Genomic DNA, 23511 nt, shown 5'->3' with positions numbered 1-23511 from the left:
ATTCACCTTATTCAATTCCCCTAATTGCTCATAATGATGGGGTGGAAACATGCTTTACATATTTGAAAATTAAAAAAATAATAATTGAAAATCAAAAACCGAAATCTCTTGGCCCTTAACCCTCTCTGCTTGAGGGGAGCTGTGCGATGGCTGACCCTGTGCTCTGACCCCAGCTTCCAAACAAACTGGGATATGCAAAGAAAGAATTTCGTTGTACTGTACATCTGTATATGTATATATGACAAATAAAGGCTTTCTATTCTATTATTTACAAAAGTATTCAGACCCTTTGCTCTGGCACTCCAAATTGTGGTCAGGTGCATCCTGATTGCTTTAATTATTCCTGAAAAAGATTATGTTGAGGACGTAACCAGACTGCAGCTGATGCAATCTGAATTGATTGTTATTGATTGAATAGGCAGACACCTGGTTTGCTGTGGCAGCGTGAGTTTGGAACTTCTGGACAATTCTCCCAATAGTTTTTCTAGGAATGTTCAAGGTCCTGGAAATCATCTTATATTCTTTGCAAAGAAATGATCTCCTCTCTCAGCTTTTTTTGACAGTTATTTAGTTTTCACCATGGTTGCAACACACCATGAACACGTGATTCTCTGGGTGGTGGTTATATAACACATCACAGCTGAAGCAAATTAAGGTTCCCAATGGTTTAATCATGTTGTATTCCAACTGCAGGTCATACAGCCTAGCAGTAGGTTTAAAACCAGAAATATTAGGTAAGAGAATAATTGTAACATGGCAGTGTTAACAACATATCCTGAAACTTTAAAATACACCATTTGTATAAATATATATATATATAGTAGATTTAGATTTCACACACATACACACAAATATGAGAAAGACCTAATTGTGCTCACACACTGGCAAATGCCATCACAGACACACACACACAGACACAAAGACACACAGATAGATGCCAACACAGACCCTGGTCTGCATCATGTGACATGTTGGACTGATATGACAGGGAAGTGAGCCAGCTGCTGGCACAGAACGCAGAGAAATTCTCTCTTTTTCTCTCTCTATCACTTACTATTCATCTCTCCTGGCACACACAGAGCCAGAGTGATTACACTGCTCCTGCCAACATAGTGTGTGTGTGTCTGTCGTTCTGTCTGTGTATTTGATAATGTGTGTGTGTGTGTCTGTCTTTCTGTCAGTGTATTTAATAATGTGTGTGTGTGTGTGTGTGTCAGTATTGTGGGGAAAAAACCCTAAATAAACTCTAATAACACCCCCAACACCTGAAGCTCTACAGATGTGGTAAGTGAGCCACTACACTACAACCCACCGCTCACAAATTTGAGGCCTTCACTTTATTTGGTTTTTAGAAGCTACAAATGGAAAAGCAAATGCACATTTAATGATAAAACCATTTACAGTTTCAGGATAGATTTTGACACACGTGGATATACCCAAATTCCACTTTTAAAAATGGACATGTTTAAATTAAATACTTTTTACATCTGGCCCAAATTCTATCCTGGTCAACATGTTGCAAAGAGTTTGGAAAGAGTCAGAGTACTCTTCCATTTAGCTTAGAAAACACTTGGAAACAGAAAACATGAGAATCGTCTTATGTATTAGGACAGTTTTCACTGATTTACTGATATTACCTGTAATATTTAACACTTATGAATCCTATAATAATCTTCTGACTGTATGAGCTGGCTGTTATAACGCACATCACTTATTAAGCATCATTAGCACTGGGTCGAAATCACACATGTGATTTCATCAAAAGCCTTGAGTCACTTCAAGTAAACCATCTATCAAGGACAGAACGCAACAAAGCTTGACTGCATCCATCGCTGCCAATGAGCTGAAGAGCAGGAGGAAATGAACGAGAAAGAGACGTGTGTGTAGCAGAGGAAGCAATGTGATACATGTATCTTTGAATGCATAGAAAAAAACAGACACGGAGAGATCAATAAGTGTTGTTCTGTGTGTACTAACACCAATGACAAAGCACACACTTACACACACACACTAGGTCTTACCTGTTTGTGCATCTCTATGTTAAGTCCGTAGGACATCTCATAGTACTGTGGAAACAGAAACCCAGGGTCTTTAATCATAACCACAGCTGATGAATATGAGTAACGAATAAATCATCAGTCACATTAACACACTTATAGCCTGACAAGGACAAACAATCCATTATAAGAGACAGAGAGAGGAGGTGAGAGAGAGATTGAAGACGAGAGAAAGAGAGAGAGACTAAGTGGCAAGCACTAATGACTGGTGTAAGCCTGGTCATAAGTCCAAAAAAGCTTCTGTTTTAGAGGCTGCTGAAAGGCTGTTGACATTAAAATCCTATTATTATACTTGTTTTTTAATGCATTTTCTCTTCCTATTTTCCTTCCGATTTAGCGTACTCTACTTTGTCTTCCGCTGATGAGAGATACCAGATTGCATCCAAGGAGAGCACGTCACTGTACACGCCTCTTCTGACATGTGTACAGCCCTTCTCTTCTCGCCCCTGCATTCTGCACAGGCGTCTCTTCCACCAATCAGGGTTCTTACACAGCGTATGAAGACCCATCCACCCACACATAGTCTGGCCCCCACCCTGCAGTGCCAATTAGTATCTGTTTAGAAACTCGGTGCTGGTGTGCTAGCGGAATATCTGGGTGCCACCTGGGCACCCTATTATTATACTTGTATAGGACATTTCAAGTAAGCATAATGTTCATATCATATACAAAACATGGTTTAGCAGCTAAACAGCCAATCACCAACATTTGTGATGGACAAAAGCTTTCATTGTAATGACATTTTTGTTACTTTAAATAAATAAGAGTCAAACATGTCTTTGAAAACCGTTACATGTCCATGTCTTTAGGGTTTAGCCTGCGACATTTTTAAATTGCTATTTTTTTCACACAAACCCAAATGGACCATAAATGAATATCCTAACAGGCACACATGTGCTTAAATGTTTAGCATCACAATTGTTGCTAAAGTGAGAAGGTACATTACTAAGTGTGACTTCTTGTACACACAATCGTTCCCAATGTGTCTTACATTAAAATATCTTTTCCTAATGCTATAGCTAATCTCCTCTAAATTGCCCATATGTAAGAGTAAGTGAAAGGGTAAGGGTGCAATTCCTTGTGACTGGACCCCAGTTCAGGGTATGTTCTTAACTTGAACATGACCACCCAGAAATCAAGATACTTGAGACTAAAGTTGATTAGGATTAAAGATGTACATCAACAAACAGAGCAAACAAATAGTGTAAAAGGTGATCAGCAACCAATTTATACAGTTAATGCTGAAAAATGAGATCAGAGCAGGGAAATACAAGAATCTGGCAACCACTTTGAGCAACACTGCTGCTATTAATATACACCAGGTTTTGGGAGGTAGAGGAAATTGGGCCCAAAACCAGCCACCACATTTTGCCCAAATCTTAGTAAATCAACCAAAACATGTAATGAGCCACAGGTCTAACATCTTTACCTTTTTCCACATGATCCTCTGTCAACTGCCCTTTTGTCATCACAACTAAATAATACCAGTTTCACCCTGGTGTGTGCGTGTGTATATGTGTGTGTGTGTGTATGTGTGTGTGTGTGTGTGTGTGTGTGTTAGGCAGATGAACAGTGCAGTGTGGAGATGAGATCTGACTTAATTGCTTTCTCCTTTTTCTTTGCCCTTCTTTCTCTCTCACTCACTCCTTTCTCCACCTCATTTGAACCTCATTCTCTGTCTCTCTGTTCCTCACTACACCACGCCTATCGCTTTCTTCCTCTGTCTCCTTATCACTTCACCTCACCCATCCCTCTCCTTTTCTAAACTCATCCCTCTCTCCTTTTCTAAACTAATCCCGTTCTCCTTTACTAAACTCATCCCTCGCTCCTTTTCTAAACTCATCCCTCTCTCCTTTTCTAAACCCATCCCTCTCTCCTTTTCTAAACTCATCCCTCTCTAAACTCATCCCTCTCTCCCCTCCTTGCTATTCATTACATGTGCCTCTCGTTTTTGCTGTTCAACACGCTTTTCCCCTTATCCCTTATTTGTCCAGCGCTTTACTTTTGCTCATTTGTACCTCTCTCTTCTTCCTTTTTCCTCTCGCTCCTTCATCAGTTGTCCCTCTCACATCTCTCTCTTTCCCTTCATTCTTATTCAGTTTTTTTCTTCCTTGTTATTTCCCACTTTCTCCATCTCTCTTACTCGTCCCTTTCTCCTCCTTACTCAGCCCTTTCTACCCCCACCCCCCATTTATTCCTAATTTTTCATTGTTACTTGTCCTTTCCCCAGCTTTTACAGCCTCTTCCTCACATGTCACTCGTCTTTGCCTCACTTGTCCCTTGCTCTATGTCCCAAATTTTTTTTTATGTGTGATTAGATTCAGCCACGCTCATTTTTTCCTATTTTGCTCACTTGATCATTTCTTACTTGGTCTTCTTATCTGTCAGTCCTGTTCAGCTCCTCTGATCCATCCTTGCTTTTCTTCTCTATCATTATATAAAATCTATTTTTCTTCCATCATTCCAGCCTTCAAGCCCTGCTATCCATTCTCATGGTCTTACTTATTTCTTATGAACATTTCTACCTCAGTGACCTGTCTTTGCTGGAAAGAAATGCTACACTGACATTAAAAGCAGGACATTTAGCAAAAAGTCAGTAATTAAGAGAAAAAAACTCATCACTATAGATTACTAAATTACTAAAGATTATGACATTACTATAGGTTGGACATCCCTATAGGTTATATTACATTACTAAAATTATTACACCACTACAGGTTACTATTACAGTACTATTTTTCCTCTATGTCGTCCCTCCTCTGATCTTACTACTCATTTTAATAATACGGTAAAGGGATGGCACACTATAGGTCTTGCACTTTTGCTAATAGACTGTGAAGTCTTAAACACACTTCCTAATGACTCAGTCCTGTTCAGCAACCTTGAGCGAGGCCGGACCCATCAGTCACATCCCCCTGCAGCATCGACACGTCTGCCACCCAGCCAACGGAACGTCCTTCAGACCCAAACTACACTCTATAAATCTGTACCATCTCTGTGCCAGCACAGCGTGGTAAAGCCACAATGGTGGCATCATAGAGTCAACCGAAATTTCATAAAACACTCACTCACTCACTTTCTTAATCGCTTAACCAATTAGGGTCACCTATCTCAGCTTTTCAATGGGAGCAAGGCACACAGGACGGGGCGCCAGTCCATTACAGGGCAGACATACATACACACACACACACATACACACACACACATACACACACCCATTCACCTATAGGGCAATTCAGTGTCTCCAATTCCCTGACTGTGGGAGGAAACCGGATCTCCTGGAGGAAACCCACACAGACACGGTGAGAACATGCAAACTCCGCACAGAAAGAACGTCCTGCCTGGGGATCGAACCCAGGACCTTTTTGCTGTGAGGCGACAGTGCTACCCACCGAGCCACCATGCCGCCCACTTTCATAAAACATGTTGAACAAAATCATTTCAGGGCCATTTATTTACAGACCAGACAAAGCAAAAACTCTCAGTTGTTCTTTTAAAAACAGGTAAGAGCTGAAATCTGAAGTGAATTTAAACTACAGAAGCAAATATTGCTGAGTTAACCAGAGGACAAATGGTGGGTGGTGGGGTCAAAGAAAAATCAAAAAGCACGTAATCATAAATCTAAACCAGAATCTAAAGAAAAAGTTCAGAATATTCATAAAATGTTTTATATATGTCAGTCCAGAGGAGGTGACAGATGATTACAACAGATCTGCAATAACAGAGATAATAAGTAGGTAATACCTCAGATGCTAAACTGGTAGTTTTATAAACATTTTATAAAACTTTTTAATAGTTTATATTTTAAGGGAGTGTTTGCCTTGTAACCTAACAGGCTAGCTTATTAGTAATTTTGTACTTGTCATGCTTTGAGACCATGTTTATTTGTCATTGACTTTACATTAGATATATCCACAAATCATGAAGACCATTATAATGAGGTCATACAGTGCCAATTAAAATAAAAGTTTAATATTTTATGTAAATATAATTGTTTGTATAAAACATGATCTAACTGTAGTTACAAATGCTGAGTAAGAAACAAGAGTAATATAAAATAATAAAATATAGTCTGTTATCCTACTTTATTACGAACATTAAAACATACTGTTGCCAGGAAGCAATCGCCCTATGCAGGGCTCAAACCCATGACCCTGTTAATTAAGAGTCTCATGCTCTAAAAACTGAGCTAGCCGTGCCGAGGTATCACTCAGTGAGCACTATTTCACACACACCCCTCTTTTTCTCTTTCTCAAATGCTTGCTACAAGTTTGGTTTACATAAACAGCTTATATGACAACATTTGGCTCATGTGAGAGACCAGTAAATTTCATTTGACCCGAAAGAATGATAGGGTAGTTGTAGTCTAGCGGTTAAGTACTGGATTACTAATCTAAGGGTCACTGGTTCAAGCCCCACCACTGCCAGGTTGCCACTGTTGGGCCCCTGAGCAAGGCCCTTAAGCCTCAATTAGTTAGACAATATACTGTCACATACTGTAAGTCGCTTTGGATAAAAGCGTCTGCTAAATGTCGAAAAATTTTTAAATTGGTAAGTGATTTAAGCGGTGGTCTTTTTTTAATATGTTTGGTATTTTACAATAATTATATAACTGAGGCAAATATTCATTAACTGACTTTAAAGTTAGACTGCAACACTGCAAGATATTTGGGGGCTCGTAATGATCTAAATTGATTTTGTTCCCCTGCTACCACTTACAGTTACATAATATGCCTCTTTACTGTCATTGTGCGCTGTGTGTGTAAGTGTGTGTATGTGTGTTGTGGTCTGAAGCAGATTGCACACGGCATGTGGCAGATATAGCTGGGTTTGGTACAACTGAGCCTCGACTAAGCCTGTCCTCCTGACAACACTGCAGTATATATATATACAGGACAGGTAATTACAGGTTACACATGATGTATTAGTTTAAGTTCAATGTCACAGTTAATTTTGTATCTTCAGTTCACCTGTCTGGATACATTCATGCTAGAGGACTATGCCCTGCAGAAGTGCTCCTGTAGCTCAAATTGTAGTACATTTTACCACTGATAATGAAGTGTATGAATCACAAACACAGTGCATTGACCCTTTTAAGTATGGGCTGGCTAACTAGAAGCAAAAGCTCCTATTCTTTTAAATGTATCATCCTACATATCGCAGGATTTCAAAGAAAAATAACTTCTACAGTAACAAAGGCTTTCACTTATGGAGAAACTTCTATCCACTAACCGTTCGTGACTAAATTACATGGCAGGTTAATAAGGTGTGTTACACCCAACATGGACACACAGTTCAGCACCAATGTGTATGATAGCGCCCCTTTGAGAAGAACCATGGTAAACATGAGTGAGTGAGGTACAAGCCAGGGTCATGAGGCGCTTTATATTCAAAAAGTTTACAAAAACTTCTAGTACAGACTTTAAATGCAATCAAAGTAAAAAAAATATTTATTATTAATTATGTAAAACAATTCAATCTGTAAATAAAATTGGCAGGTATAAATAAAAAAGCCATAAAATAAAAAAAATGCAAATCCTAATTTAATGTAATATATTCCCCATGTACTCTCCTTATATAAATATGTACTGAGGAGTAGCAGTTTTAGAATAATCATGTTTCCCTCCCTTTACTTTCTTTTTCTCTCCCATGTTGTTCATTTGTCTCTAGCCTAATCAGTATTTCTCTCTCACCTAGATGCTTTTATGTTATTTATCATTCTTTTTCCCTCTGCCCCCAGTCCATCTGTATTCATCTGTGGTTTTGCTTTTTTCCTTTTTTTTCCGCTGTTTTGAACACCCATTCCTCACTCTCTCTCAATCTCTCCATCTCCTTCTATTTTCTCCGCTCCCTCTCTCTGTAGGTGTAAGGGCAATCTGTGGCAGTAATGTTCCTGAATAGAACTGAGAGTGTCAGTGTGAATCAGACAGATGAGCTGGCTAGGGGAGTTACAGCACAGAACAGTGCATTAATCCTCCCTTCCAGCTCTTTTACCATGCCCCCCCAACACACACACACATCTCCCCGTCTTCCTCTTTCTTCTTTCATCTATCCCTCTGTCACACCTCAGGGCCCTGTATGTATGTACACATGGACCCAAGTGGCTGTGTGATCATGCATACACCACATATCAATAACAGTAGACTGACTTCACCTATGTCACACACATACACACACATACACACTACATACAGTGTAAACACACACACTTGCATACACACTGTAAACACTCACACACAGGCAATCCTGCATGTTAACACATTTAGCCAACATCTAAATTTGCAAAATACAAAGAACTGCCATGAAGCTTGAACAGCAGAAGGACATTTGAGCCTGTTTACAGCACAGCTTGGTGTAAATGCACCAAGAACCAAATTTGAAGATGATTAGGGATATATCCTGACCAAATTTAACACTTGTTCTGACAACTGTCGTTATCAACTCACGATAATTAAACAGGTAATCAATCTTTAAATTGTAAAAAATAAATACATGACACAAATTTGGAATACATCCTACTGAGATGTTGGTACGTGCATCCGTCTACTGTTAATAATGTTTTATTACATTAACAAGAATGTTTCACATAGGCGGCATGGTGGCTCGGTGGGTAGCACTGTCGCCTCACAGCAAGAAGGTCCTGGGTTCAATCCCCAGGCGGGGATTTGCATGTTCTCCCCGTGTCCGCGTGGGTTTCCTCCGGGAGCTCTGGTTTCCTCCCACAGTCCAAAAACATGCAGTCAGGTTAATTGGAGACACTGAAATGCCCTATAGGTGAATGTGTGTGTGTGTGTGTGTGTGTGTGTGTGTGTGTTTGTCTGCCCTGCGATGGACTGGCGCCCCGTTCAGGGTGTTACTGTGTGCCCATTGAAAAGCTGGGATAGGATCCAGGATCCTAACTGAAATAATTACACTTTGTTATTATGTTGAGAAGAAAAGCATTTCAGAATGCTCAGTGCGTTGAACCTTGGAGCAGATGGGCTACAGCAGGAATCCGTTCCTGTCAGACAACCTCCTGCTTCTGCCAAAATGTATTTAGTTATTTATTTATTTGCATGCCTCCCTTCCAATATAGTCGTGTCCAGTTCCCCTGATTGTAACGGAGTCTCATAGAGAGCAGTATCATGTATGGAGAGATCTCAGCGGTGGTGGGTGCTTGTGCCAAATCCTGACCCTGACCCTGCCATCTGCATGCTGTAGCAGAAACAAGATTAATCAGACCAGTCTTTCCAATCTTTAACTCTCTTAGTTTGCTGAGCCTGTACCCACTGTAGCGGTGGTGGGCGCTTGTGCCAAATCCCAACCCTGACTCTACCATCTGCATGTTGTAGTAAAATCAAGATTTATCAGAACAGGCTTGTGTTATCAAACAGCCGAGGGTTGATCGTGTTCATTTGTTCATTTTCACTAATCGATCGGTGTTGTCAGATTCCCGAGGACTGATCGAGGTCGTGAGGCAGTAAAGTCGATTAGTTGTGGTTTTCCCTCTTTATTCACTAACCAATCAGTGTTGACAGGATAGCTTGGTTTGAAAAAGGTGAGACTTCGCTATATAGCACTGGTTTGTTCAAGCCACTGGTTGATCATGTGTTTGGTGTTTTGATTTGGTTCATTTACTGCACTTGAGTCCTAATTATCTGGTTGGTGAGCACACTGATGTGGTTTTTTACCACCCCGTCATCACAATTAGCGTTTTAATTTTAAAATCACTTAAACATTTCTTATTATTATCATGGTGTTTAAAGTATGAGGCTTGAAACTTAGTGGCAATATATAATACTTAAAATTATATACTTTTGTCCTACTGCATGATGGTCTGTGACTGTAATTCTAGTCAGATAAGCTCTGACAGAAAAAGATGATATGACTGTGAGACAAAGCTTGCTGACTTTACGGTTTTATGTATGCCAGAGTCTAATCCACCGTCACAAATTGGGTCGAAGGACTATTTCATGCCCATCAGCAAATAAATTATTTACCGAAAAGAGCATTTAGTAAACTGTCAACAGTGTAAGGGGGAGCTGAGAGTTGATGAATTATATATATATGAAAATAAAGGCAGTGGCTGTTGAGACAACTTCTGGTGTACACGATGGGCTTCACTAGCTAAATATAGCTGACTAGGTTAGCTGCTTTGAAAGCCCAGAATCATTATAGCTTCACATTTATGTGACTGCTTGTGTCCTCAAATTCTGGCTTTTTTACTTGCTCTGCATCACTTTCTATCCCTTTTATGTTTTTTTTGCAGCGTCCTTCATCTTTTTTCTCAATTTTAATTACTGACCACTGCTTAATTTAATTTGTCTTTGGATTAATTAGTTTATTATTAACTAATCATTCATTGTTTCATACATGCTGCATATAACTGATTTAACCAAACATGGCCAGAACTCACCATGATGTAGTGTCTCTGCATCTCTGTCTTCTCACTGGCCAACTTCTCACACTCAAGCTTTAAACTATGGATTAAGAGAAAAGAACCATACATTTTAGCAGCAAATAAAAACACACTGCAACTTTTTAATACTTCTTTTGATGAAAGCAATTTTCTCAGAAAACATGCAGAGCTTGTATTATTGTCTTTTACTGGTAACTAGGGCAGAAATACCCTGTAGAGGACAGGGCACCAATCTATCTGAGGGCTTCGACCATCCCCATCAGACACAGCCAATTATGTCTGTGTAGGCACTTGGCCAGTTGACAGGACAGCTGAGACTCCAACAGAGAGCTTAGCAGTGGTGGGCTAGTGGTGGGCTGCACCACCCTAACGCCTCCTCCTCTGCTTGGTTGCTTGGCCATAAGCAAACTACATGCAAATTGTTTATTTATTTATATTTTGTACTATTATATTGGCAGGTGTTTGAATAGTAAGGTTACCTGTCAACATGGCTAAAGGCATGTACCCGTGTTTGGCAAATGGACAGATGTTAATTTCAAGCCCTGAGTTTTAGCAGCTAAACACTGCCAATACAAAACACATCTTTGTTGATCACATGCAGGTTAACATGTCCTGGCTAACTAGCTGTTAAGTTATCTAACCTGTGGTACTGGGCTTGCAGGAACTGGAACTCCTCTTTAATGCGGTCCAGTGTCTCCAGCACGGTGAACTTGAAGGACTGGCCAGGCTGTAGGGGAACCTAAAGAAAAAAACAATATTCGTCATTAATCAGTCTGTACAGCACTTGCCTCTGCATACCTGTATCCACACTATATACCAAAAGTATGCGGACACCCCTCCGCATTTAATAATATAAAATAAACAATGCATATGTTCCAGCATGTCTGTGCCCAAATCGAAGCCCATAAAGACATGGTTTGATAAGTCAGGGGTAGAGGAACTCCAGTGGTCAGCATGGAGCCTTAACATCAACCCAATTGATGTTAATCTGATTGCAAATCAGGCCTTTCTATTCAACATTATACCTGCTGTTATACCTGCCAGAGTGGGGGATGGTAGTTCCAAATTATGTGGGGGAAATGGTGAATTTTCTGAAACAAGTGCAGGGGTGCCAATATTTTTGGCCATTACTGTAAATACTACGCACCGACCTGAGGTGTCTTAATAAATTAACATAGTGAAAAAAGAAAAATGCTTGCAAATTAGAGCAGTCTACGCTGTCAGCCATTTACTCTTAAGTAAAAAGCACAATTCTATAATTTATCTTTCTAAAAGCACAAAGTTAATAAGAAAAATACACAGGTAATACACGGTGTCCTAGGAGGAGCAGGGTGGAGGACCCAAAAATCTTAAAATAACTTTTCCTATTCATTTAGCATCCATGTTTATCAATAACGACTAACACATTTTTAGTGTGCAGTGGGTGGTGCTGTCGCCTAACGACGAGAAGGGCCCAGGTTTGATTTTTTCTGTGTGGAGTTGGCACGTTCTCTGTGTGAGTTTTCTCCAGGTGCTGCGGTTTCCTGCCAGAAGTCCAAAGACATGCAGTGAGGTAAATCAGAGCTACTAAATTGCCATAAGTGTGTATGTGTGTGTGCCCTGTGATGGACTGGCGACCTCTCTGGGGCGCCTTTTCATGCCTTTTGTTTACTGAAACAGACCCACCGGCTTATGGTTTCTGACATTGAACTGTTTTTCAAGATTTGAACATAACTTTTGGTAATTAAATGTCAATGCATGGAACATTGTGGTGTTTTTGTACAGCTTTTATTTGTTTTATGGCTTCAGTAAAAACCCAAAGCAAATTTTAGACACCTGCCTTTAAAATATTGATATTTTTTGCTGAACAACTTGCTGCGGCTGAACCTGATGACAGTGCAGCATCCTAAATATCCCATCTCTAGATAATGAGATCAAGTCAGCCTCTCGCTCACCTCACACTTTCCCAGATCCAACAGCACCCTTAAATAAACTCCTTTCTTCATTAATTTCCTCGGCTGCTCTAATCCTTTTAGCTATTAATAGCTAAGTCCTTTAAATTTGGCCCACATTTTATAAAATGGCTTCTATTCCTGCACAAAGCCGCCTGCTATTTCTGTTGCCTTAGATTTTGTGGCTTGTTTTTGTCGGGGTTATTATAGCACACTGTAGGACGAGTACCCTGCAAGTTGCACAAGGTGCAGCAAAAAGATTCCCTTTTTTTAGCACAAGCGTAATTAGTCTAGACAAGCAAAACTTAATTAAATTTCAATTAAGCTAACGGTGGAGGTCAGCCACTCTGTGGGCTTTACTGTAATTAAGCTACAGGCTCAGTACTGGCTGAACGGCTTTAGTACAGACAAGACAGACTGGGAAAGGAAGGGGGGCTACTACATCCCCACTGACCTTTATCCGCTCACACAGACACAGTTTGTGCACTCCAAGTTTCCTTTAGCCAACAGACAGGACACCCCATCAGAGCAATATTACACTGCACAATGTCACCGGGCTTCAGTCCACAGTATCAGTAAGCATGTGGAGACCACTGGACTGAACTTAATCTCAAACCCAGGCAAAAATAATATTACTAGTCATCCTGCCCATCAGAGTGACATTCTATATGGTATTTATTAGAGACAGTTCACCCAAAATACTAGGAGTAAGTCAGAATCACACAGAGGCTATTTAGTGTAATTCAGTGACCCAAGTATTAGACGAAAACCCACATAGATATCAACAGAAAATGCTGAACTCTTGGTGCAGTGGTAAAAACACACTCTAGCACACCGGAGATGGGATCTCGAATACATCGATTGGCCTGTTGTTCATATAGGGGTGGGGTAGTAGTAAGCCGGATAGGATCTCCTCGTAGCTGATGCGACTGCGACCTCGGCTGGCTGAGGGGCTGCACAGGGGCGGGAAGGAGTGCGTTGATCAGGGTGTGTCTCTCCGTACACAGGGCTGATCCGCATTAGCCCTCGCCTAGTGCAGGTGAAAAGATGCATGTGTAGGAGGGGGTGTGGGTTAGCTTCGTTCTCTTCAAATCAGAGCGGGGATCGGCATTAGTGGAGAGGAAGCGTTATGCAATTGGGCAATTGGACACGCTTAAACAAAAAAAACAAAAAAAAAAATGCTGAACTCTTTACAGACAGTGACAAAGCAAGACTCGAACCCAGGACTGCAGAAACCATTTTGCTGTGTAGCACTGACATCACATTTACATTTTAGGCATTTAGCAGATGCTTTTATCCAAAGCGGCAAACAGTTCTGTGACAGTATACAGTCCAGGCAATTGAGGGTTAAGGGCCTTGTTCCAGGGCCCAACAGTGGCAACCTGGCAGTGGTGGGGCTTGAACCAGCGACCTTTGGATTACTAGTCCAGTACCTTAACCACTAGGCTACAACTGCCCTGTAGCTGGCAACTGTAGCATCAAACCTACCAACTGCACAACCAAGCCACCCTGTAACAAACTAAAGTCTTTCTTCGACCCCTGAGTATTCAATAGTGACAAATTCCTATGCTGCCTTACTTGAAGAAAAATAAAATTACATTTTCCAATGTTGCTTCCAGCCAAGGTGAATAAAATTTTGTGCTCTCTGACAGATTTTTTCATTTATTTCCATCAGTATTAGGGCAGGCCATCTTTTCCTACAATAGATTTTTATGTAAATTATCAGGATATGGAAATAACAGCACACTAACACCGGAAACAGGAAAGCAGATGCATCATGCAGCATGAGAACTAAGGTTAGGTATAAATAATGTGTAGATAATTGATGTGTAAATAATTACATATTGTTCATTTACAGTGTAAAGACTGCATGTGTAAATGATAAAGCTGGAATACTACTGGTAAATAACAATGCTCTGGTTTCTATGTTGGGGGGTACAAACATATTTATGTCTAGTGAAAACAATGGAAAGTAATATTCAAAACACTGTATTGTGGACACATCAGCACTAGCATCCATACATAAAAACTGAAAACGTCGGACAGCATGTGACTGAATGAACACATCATCTAAAGCTGAAAGTTTTATTTCTAAAAAATACTGATAAATGAGAATTTAGGAGGACATAGTCCATTTGAACACTATCTTGCAATGCTACTATAAAAGCTTGGGTAATTTCCATAATAGGAAATTTAATATCTGCACATGCCCACACATTAGCACAAACAGGAACAGGCTTAGAATGTCTGCTTTGAAACTGGGTGTCAGACAGCAGGGGGATCTTGAAATCTCAAACTGATCCAGTTAATCCAGGGGTTTGTGTGTGTGCTGGTGGGAAGAATCACAGAAAGAGAGTCTGGTGAAATAGAAGTCAATCAATCAGACACAAATGAGATGAGCTAGAGCGGGTGAGACGAGAATTACCGAGATTATCTACTGAGAGGGAGGAGTATAAAACGGGCAAAAAGGAAAAAAACCTTAAAAAATTATAGAACGGGAGCTAGTAACAAAAATCTAATTATTAAACTTCCCTTTACGGCACATTTAAGCCGATCTACATATAAAAGTCAAAGGTTTACACACCCTTGTGAGGAGCATGAATGTCACGGCCAGTGGATTTCAATGATAACAAACAATTCAATTACACAATTTGTGACAGATCTTATCTTGGTAGTTCTTGGATTACATATGACCATCCAGACCAATTGTTTCTTAGCAAAAAATTATGCACTTGTTACATTTAGATGCAATGACAAAGTCTTGCATGACAAATAGTTGCCATCTTAATAATTTAGGTTTGCATGTGTGAGTGAATCAAATGTAGCAAATGCATTTCTTTCTTCACTATACTGTAGATCACAGCAATACAGCTTAATGTTAGCAGGGGCAGCGCGGTGGCTCAGTGGGTAGCACTGTCGCCTCAGAGCAAAAAGGTCCTGGGTCCGATCCCCAGGTGGGGCAGTCCAGGTCCTTTCTGTGTGGAGTTTGCATGTTCTCCCCAAGTCTGTGTGGGTTTACTCCGGGTGCTCCGGTTTCCTCCCACAGTCCAAAGACATGCAAGTGAGGTGAATTGGAGATACTAAATTGTCCATGACTGTGTTCGATATAACCTTGTGAACTGAAGAACCTTGTGTGTTCTACCGAGTGACTACCGTTCCTGTCATGAATGTAACCAAAGTGTAAAACATGACGTTAAAATCCTAATAAATAAACAAACATAATGTTGGCAGGTGGCAGTTAGCACCAGTTAGTACTTGTATGTGCAGTAGGGCAGATGCTTGGTGTAGCATGAGAACTAAGGTTTTAAAAGAAAACATTACAGATTGTAAGACACTTCCAAATATTAATTTCATATAATTAATAGAAAACCCAATGAGAACGTCTCAAATGTACAGTACGGTTCTGGTGATCCTTGTCTATAAATCTTGTGATAATTAGCTATGTTGTATTCACTGTCATTGTTTATGATACTACTCATTTAGACATTGCTTGTTTAATCTTGTACTAAATTTGTAGCAGAGCCATTTTAATCTGATTAAGGAGCGAGAGAGACAACATCAACATGGCTTACATAATATTTCAGTATCAGTGATGAAAAATGCGCTTTTAAATTTATCCTTCTATGCGCTGAAGAACTGAGCCTGAGTGGTAAGAAGATACTAAGCTGTTTCCAAAGCATCTATGGCAATTGCATCACTGCATCCTCACAGTCTGACTGGGAATGTCCAGAGACATGAAAAAATCATCTGCTGGTGAAATATTTAGCAACAAAAGGCACATGAAGAGACGAGAACAGCAGAGTGTGGAGGGGAGAGAAGAAGAACTGTGATCCTGAGAGATGCAAGTGTTTGTGCAAGTGCATGCTTTCCAGACTCTGAACCATCCTACACTCTCTTGCCCTTGCTAAGTCCTGTGAGACAGATCAGGCTTCTCATCTCTGCTCTTCTGTTCACTGGAGAAGCATGACTGGATTCTGCACGCTCCACATTCCAATAAAAGGCAATGGCCACTCAGGGTAATAGTGCTAGCTTCTGGCTCCCAGTGCAAACCCATGCCCCCAGCATTACTTCTGAAATGTTCTGCAACTACAACAACTATTATGGCAAGTCACCAGGTACTGTATGTGGCTTCACTGTATCATGTTTCTGTGCAATGCCACGCTCTGCGAGGTTGGTCCACAAGTGCCAATTCTATGCTGGATCAGAAAATAAACTGGCAGCAGGAAACAGTCTGGTACCATTCCAAAACCATTTTCACCATTTTCCCAGCATTGTAGATCAGCACAAAAAGCCTGATGTGGATATCTTAATATCCAAAGCTAGTAAAAAAAAAAAACCCGGTACATTGGCAAATCATTCAAAATAAAAATGGAACAGATTTGTGGTGCACTATAGTCAGTATGGAACAACAGAAAGCCTGGATTTGGAAAGGCTCCTGGCTAAGTGAGCATGTGTGAATTCTGGGGTTGAATATTTGGCACAGAAACTATCCTTGTCCACCTGATCACTGTGAGGGAAAAATGGTTCTCTCTCAGATAAAAAGAGAATGAAATGCTTCGTTTTCGTGCCGAAGATTCCAGCGCAGACGCTAGGGTTGGTTCTGGAAACCAGTATGCATTTTATACAATTACCCACAATTTATACAAATATAACAGGTTTAAAAATGAGCTTAAGCAAGACTGCAGATTTATGCTAAATGTTATTTCAATTAAGTCATTGCCAGACTCTAGTCTCTCCTATTGTAAGATAGCTGCTGTCATATAAAGGTGAGATTCCTTCATCAAACCTAAACAGGGCACTAACTGCCATCCTTTTTATTCAGTTGTGTGTAGTTTGGGTACCCCTAACCCCTATTTATTTGATTAATAAAGTAAAAAGAGAACACAACCTTTGAGGCTAACTATTTAAAACCATTATATTTGAAAAACACAATGGGTAAAACATGTGCAAAAGTATGAACACTATTTTAGTTGTAAAGCTTAAAAACTTGTTAGGCAATAATTAACTTGATTGGACTACGCTGGTCAAGAATTGTGATTAGTAACCGTCACAACTGTCAGATCGAAAGAAATTGTCAGTCTTAGACCTTGTCAACTGTTGCATGAAGTGGATCTATCGTGCTTTGTGTGGCAGCCAGTCGCACGAGAAACATTTCACAAGTAGAAAAAATAATAGATATGAGAGTTTGAATCTCGGCTCTGCTACCGGTCGGCTGGGCGCTCTCTAGCATGCACAAATGCCTGCAGCAGACAAAATTGGCTTGCTGGGTGGGAAATACCGGACTAAGGGGTGGGGTTATCAACGCTGTGTAAGGACCTTGGTTGCCCAGGGCACCTGTACAGAAAGTGGACGGAAAGCGGAGATTGGGGCGTGGCTCTCTGTACGTGAAGCCGACCTCACGGGCAAATCCACTGAAGTATGGGTCATTAAGAAGGGAATTGGTGTACTGTGCACACAGCGGACGGAGTGTGTGTCAGGCAAATATGCATCCTCCTTGGATGCCGTCGGGGTCCCCAGCAGAGGATTGGCTATGCTAAATTGGGAGAAAAAGAGAGTAAAATGTATAAAAAGATACTCAAAAAAAGAAAAAGAGAATAGATTTCTTGTTGTTATCCCAAGTCCCGTGTGTATGTAACCTTTGACTTTAACTGCATTCACAGACCATCACTGCTTACATACTTAGTGTCTTGATAGTAGCCGAGGTTTCACACAGTGCACACACACACGTTGACACCACAGGACTCTTATTACTTAACTGTATAAAATTACTAGCGCTCTTGAGAAATATGCACAATGAAAAGCCCATCTGCCAAACAGATCTTCAGCTCCTGTCTTGATAAGCAAGCTCACATTTCAAACAGCTCACACTTCTTGACCATGAACATGTGTATTCAAGTCTCTGGTTTGTAATGTACAGCAGCTGTTCAGCACTGATCAAATTTTGCATTCTTAACCATTCTAGAGCAATGTACAAATGACCAATAATCACAAGTGACAGTCACTGCTACCACTCTGCTACTGATATAGTTTACACTGTATCAGTTATTGGTATATAGTTATTCATTTGGTGAAAGAATTTCATTGCACTATTCACCTAAATACATATAGATGACAAAGCCATAGAATATTTTTATTATTAAATAAGAACTACACTAGCCAATCACAGACACTCGTGAGCTCATGTACTTAGAATATGGCAGGTAGCGCTCCTCATACATTATTTAACTACACTCTAACATTATGTAAGAATTTCATAATCTATGAAATAACTGAGGGGGTTCCTCAGTTAGGTTGAGGGTCTGTAGCAGAGAAGGAATTGGATTGGCTATGTTGAAAGGACAAGGGAATAATAAACAAAAAGGGAAAATAAAGAGGTGCATTACTTATGATAAACCTTTAAATCTTGCCCTCTCTGAAAAGCAGCTTTTGTGAGAACAAGCAAGTGGGTAGAAATTGGCATAGACTAAAACAGATCACAGCTAAAATGAGTCAAAAACTCTGCCTCATAACAGATAACAGCAAAACCTCTATGCTTGGATTAAGATAATCAGATTTTTTTGTTCAATCATCCTAAAATACGCAAGTAGGTGAATTGGCTGTTCTAAATAGCTTTTAGACGTATGGAAATGGGTAACACGATGGTTGGCAGCCAGTCCAGACCCACTCGGTTGCCTCCATTTATTTGTTTAAGATTTCCTTAACCCTTAACAAGCCAAGATGTTTCGAGACAGGTGAACTACACAGTGTAGATCTACTTGTGCCACTACCAGTCAATAGAAGGTTTTTGTAATTAATCATCTAATTATGTTACAGCATTTCTATCTTACTGGCAGAGGTAGATTAGGTTTGGAAAATCAGGAATGTGTTAAACAGTACTGTTTACCATCAACAAAGAAATATCTTTTTGAAGAATGATTTTCCATCTGTTTAGTAATGATTGAGAGACTTATATCACCTGGCAGACTGATTATGTTCTGGGTGCTCTTGGCGAGCCAACACTGTCACCCTGTTGTAAGAGAAACAATGCTGTTAATTGTAGTTTTATTATATTGCAAGCTAGTTGAGCCTGTTTACAGACATTCATGTGCCACAAGGACCAGAAAAAAATAAACTGAAAAGAAAATATTTATATTACTGTATATTGATTTTGAACTGAGTTAGTTAGTGTTACAAAACAAGCTTATTGTGACATATTTTAACTCATCCTATCCTCATATTACCCAGCCCTGACAGTACCCACAAAAACCCATGGGCGCCAGTGATCACTACCACTCTTCCTAACACTGTTTGCCTTGCAAAGCAGTGGTTAACCTACTCACATGCATGTTAACAGAACAAAGAAGAAAGTAGCTCAGACAGAAGGCTGGCACATTTTTACTCACTGTATGAAGTCTCTAAGATCTACCTTTCTGTAAACTAAACTGATGGTGATGATTAAAGTCATCTAGTTCCTGGAATTTACTTACCTTAAATCTTGTCCACAAATGGACAAAGTGGCTTTAGGTTTTTATATCATACCGTAACTGTATTAAAGTACTGTACTTAACAGTTTAAAGAACTTAATGGGCAAAAGATTAACGAATTATTGCACTGTGTCCTAATTTTTTAATATAGTAATTGATGATAAACTTGATCTTTGCCAATTATACTATAATTATGATTAGCTCAAGTAACTTGTAGTTTGAGAATTTCATAATCATTTTTACCTAATAATACAGTTACATGGTTTGGTACGTTGCAGTACATTTTTACATTACATTTTCAGCATTTAGCAGACTCCTTTATCCAAAGCGACTTACAGTACTATTATAGTATACAGTCTGAGCAATTGAGGGTTAAGGGCCTTGCTCAAGGGCCCAACAGCAGCAACCTGGCAGTGGTGGGGCTTGAACCAGCAACCTTCTGGTTATTAGTCCAGTACCTTAACCGCTAGGCTACGGCTTGCCCGTAACAATAATATTATATTGTTAGCCTAAAATGAAGATCTCTTTAAGCAAAAGTAAGCAAGTCCCTAACAAAATTGCACAGACTGACTCATATATTTTCTCCATATTCTCTGCTGCCGATGAGATATTGCTTTAACTGCTCTCTGGAGTTTATTCACTGTGAGGAAAGCTCTCTGTGGATGTGACCCATATGACTGCTGTACTGTGAGATGTTCTGAAGGGCCGTGATTAAGCAGTAATATAGCAATTTTAGGGGAATGATGGTTATCCATTAATGCAGTATGGAGAGATATGTCATTCAGACAGCACTGGTGTAATCGCTTCACACCGACTGTGGCAGTTTTAGCCCACTGAGTCTGAATTATGGATTCACTGGGGTCTCTGGCAGGAACACATCAAACAGGACCTGCGTGCTTTCAACACCTAACTGATAACAAGTCTACTTGCTGTGGCTGGTTCTTCTTGGTTCTAAGAATTCAAGTGTGTAATACCATCAGAAGGTTAGTTCACCAAGCATAATACACAAACTCCCCCTAACACACACACACACACACACACAGTGATATTCAGCACACACAACCTAAAATAAACCTGGGTGCAACTGACAGGTGTGTGTGTGTGTGTGTGTTTGATGGCTTATAAAGAGAGGCATCTCTCAAGTTGTTTAATCTGCGTTTTCTCCTCTTACTTTTGCCAGATATGAAGTGTATCTGTACATGTGTATAGAAATAAAATGTTAGAGGAATTAAGACAAATAAATACAGGATAAGACATGACAAAATGAAGTGGTATTCACTTACCGGGTGTCTACCCTGTGGGTACATAGTCAGTGCTGAAAAAAATCGTCTGTTGTAGTCTGATGGATAGTAAGTGGATAGTAAGCTTCCTTAGCCCTCTGCACTCCTGTAAATAGGATGTAAAGGTATAACTAGGTACAAAGTCCAGGATCTGGAGTAGGACCTTGGTTTAGACCCCAGGCTGGATGCTTTCTAATTCACAAAACTCAGGGTTGGTACAAAATGAATTCCAGAAACTCTTTGACTTAAAGAAGTAAAAGTCCCTCTCTCGATTCTCCTCTTGAGTCTTTGTGCCCTGATGAGTAGTCACATCTGACTGTCCCTTTGCTGTCATTCCTTAAAGCACCATAACGAGCCCCCAAAACAAACACACATCTCCATCCGAATCAGCCCACCAATTTCCTTCCTCAAGACTCACAAACTAAAAACTAAAAAGATTGTTTAACAAAATAAGAACTGAGGAATGAGAAACGAGGGTAAGAGGCAGAGAGCTTTTTAAATCTAAATCTAAAGGAAACAGAGGAAGGAAAAAGCAGGAAAGCAGGAAAGAACAGCAGGTCACTGGGAGATCCAGCAGGCTTTTCAGCAGCAAGCCCTAGACTGTAATATATTGTGCCTGTTGGCTTCAACACAAACATGAACAGCCTGCTTAAGCTCCACTTAAGGTGGCACAGCCGAGATAGCAGAGTGAGAAAGAGCAGGAGAGAGAGCGCGAGAGAGAGCGAGAGAGAGCGAGATGGTGAGTACAAAGCTGCTTGCTGTAAGGCAGCACTGACACCAGTATATGTGTGTTACACATGAAATGAAGAAGTGTATTTATGCGCAGATTTAAAACAAAAAAAGCACAAGAGCAGGGGGCTATGAGGGGCTATTTTTTTTAAAAGAAATAGAAAGATCAGACAGATGAATTGCTCAATTTCTAATTGTTCTTTTGATGCCTACACTTAAAGTTTACATACCCTCATAGGGGACGAATGATTCATGCAAATATTTTGTTCTCCTGTGATGAAATAAATAGTTTTTTGTGAGATGTCTCAGACTCTGCTGGGTCAAAATATACAAACATACAAAGCTTTTGGGGGTGTGAAAGGTTTTCTAATGCCATTTAACTTTGTGACACAGTCTCACAACTCCTTATTTGTAATTACAATTGACTACTGCTGGTGATGCATCTGTGCTGATAAATAGGGCTAGTTTAATGGACCTATCAGACTGAGCCAAAAGCATTACCATGTGAAAGTCTAGGAAGCTCTGTAGAGATGTCTGAAAGTGGATTATACATTGTCACAAATCAAGAATTGGAACCCCTTAAAGCATCTTTGTTAGCTTCACCACAAGACTAGCAGTCTGTCCGTAAAGGCAGATGTCTGTGGATACATACAGTATTAGCTTCCATAGAACAGCGAGATCTAACAAGTTTAGAGGACAAAATAAAACTGCCAGCTAAGAGAATTTGTCCAAATTGTCAAATGTACTTCAGGATCCAGCAAAATAACAGGTCTGTCATGAATAAAGGCTGCTGGAATACAGGTGGCAAGCAAACTGTACACCGCCACAGGCTTAAAGGCCGATTTTGGGTACGTTTAAAAAGAAGCACCAGGTCCAGAATTGGCACTTTAAAGCTTAACTACAGTATACTGACCAAAAAAGACTTTCAGATGTGATTACATTATTTGGCCACAATGACCAGAGGAGTATTTAAAGAAGAAAATACACTGAACAGGCATAACATTACGACCACCTTCCTAATATTGTGTTGGTCCCCCTTTTGCTGCCCCATATGCAACAAACTGTGATGCATTGTGTATTCTGACACCTTTCTATCAGAACCAGCATTAACTTCTTCAGCAATTTGAGCTACAGTAGCTCGTCTGTTGGATCGGACCACACAGGCCAGCCTTCGCTCCCCACATGCATTAATGAGCCTTGGCCGCCCATGACCCTGTCGCTGGTTTACCACTGTTCCTTCCTTTGACCACTTTTGATAGATACTGACCACTGCAGACCAGGAACACCCCACAAGAGCTGCAGTTTTTGAGATGTCATCTAGCCATCACAATTTGGTCCTTGTCAAACTCACTCACATCCATATGCCATTTTTCCTGCTTCTAACATCAACTTTGAGGATAAAATGTTCACTTGCTGCCTAATACGTATATCCCACCTACTAACAGGTGCCATGATGAAGAGATAATCAGTGTTATTAACTTCACCTGTCAGTGGTTATAATGTTATGCATGGTCGGTGAATAGGGCATTTATCATAAATAAAGAAATGTTACCTCAAAATTCATAAGTTTCATAAGGTTGATGACCCTAAACACAAATGAAAACTGATATTAAAATAACCAAAACAAACTAGAATTAGGCTTTTAAAATTGGC

At 40.1% G+C, this 23511-nt stretch overlaps 1 protein-coding gene and 1 non-coding gene across 3 annotated transcripts in view; both read right to left on the bottom strand.

The window, feature by feature from the left end:
• tle2b (TLE family member 2, transcriptional corepressor b) overlaps window positions 1-21690 on the bottom strand; it is a 48116-nt gene extending 26426 nt beyond the window's left edge. For both annotated transcript variants that reach the window (XM_063012323.1, XM_063012324.1), the window contains exons 1-4: window positions 21133-21690; window positions 11097-11194; window positions 10453-10516; window positions 2022-2066 (exon numbers count right to left, since the gene is read on the bottom strand). In XM_063012323.1, coding sequence (XP_062868393.1) covers window positions 2022-2066; window positions 10453-10516; window positions 11097-11194; window positions 21133-21156 — 231 coding nt within the window. In that variant the 5' untranslated portion in view covers window positions 21157-21690. The remainder of the gene's footprint in view (window positions 1-2021; window positions 2067-10452; window positions 10517-11096; window positions 11195-21132) is intronic.
• On the bottom strand, window positions 13770-13843 carry trnat-agu (transfer RNA threonine (anticodon AGU)). The gene has a single exon. It is a non-coding gene; the product is annotated as a tRNA-Thr (tRNA).
• Window positions 21691-23511: the final 1821 nt, after the last annotated feature.

The sequence above is a fragment of the Trichomycterus rosablanca genome, chromosome 17, assembly GCF_030014385.1.
Source record: "Trichomycterus rosablanca isolate fTriRos1 chromosome 17, fTriRos1.hap1, whole genome shotgun sequence".
Lineage (NCBI taxonomy): Eukaryota > Metazoa > Chordata > Actinopteri > Siluriformes > Trichomycteridae > Trichomycterus > Trichomycterus rosablanca.
Note: the sequence above shows the minus strand (reverse complement) of the source record. Positions and strands in the feature narration are given on the sequence as shown.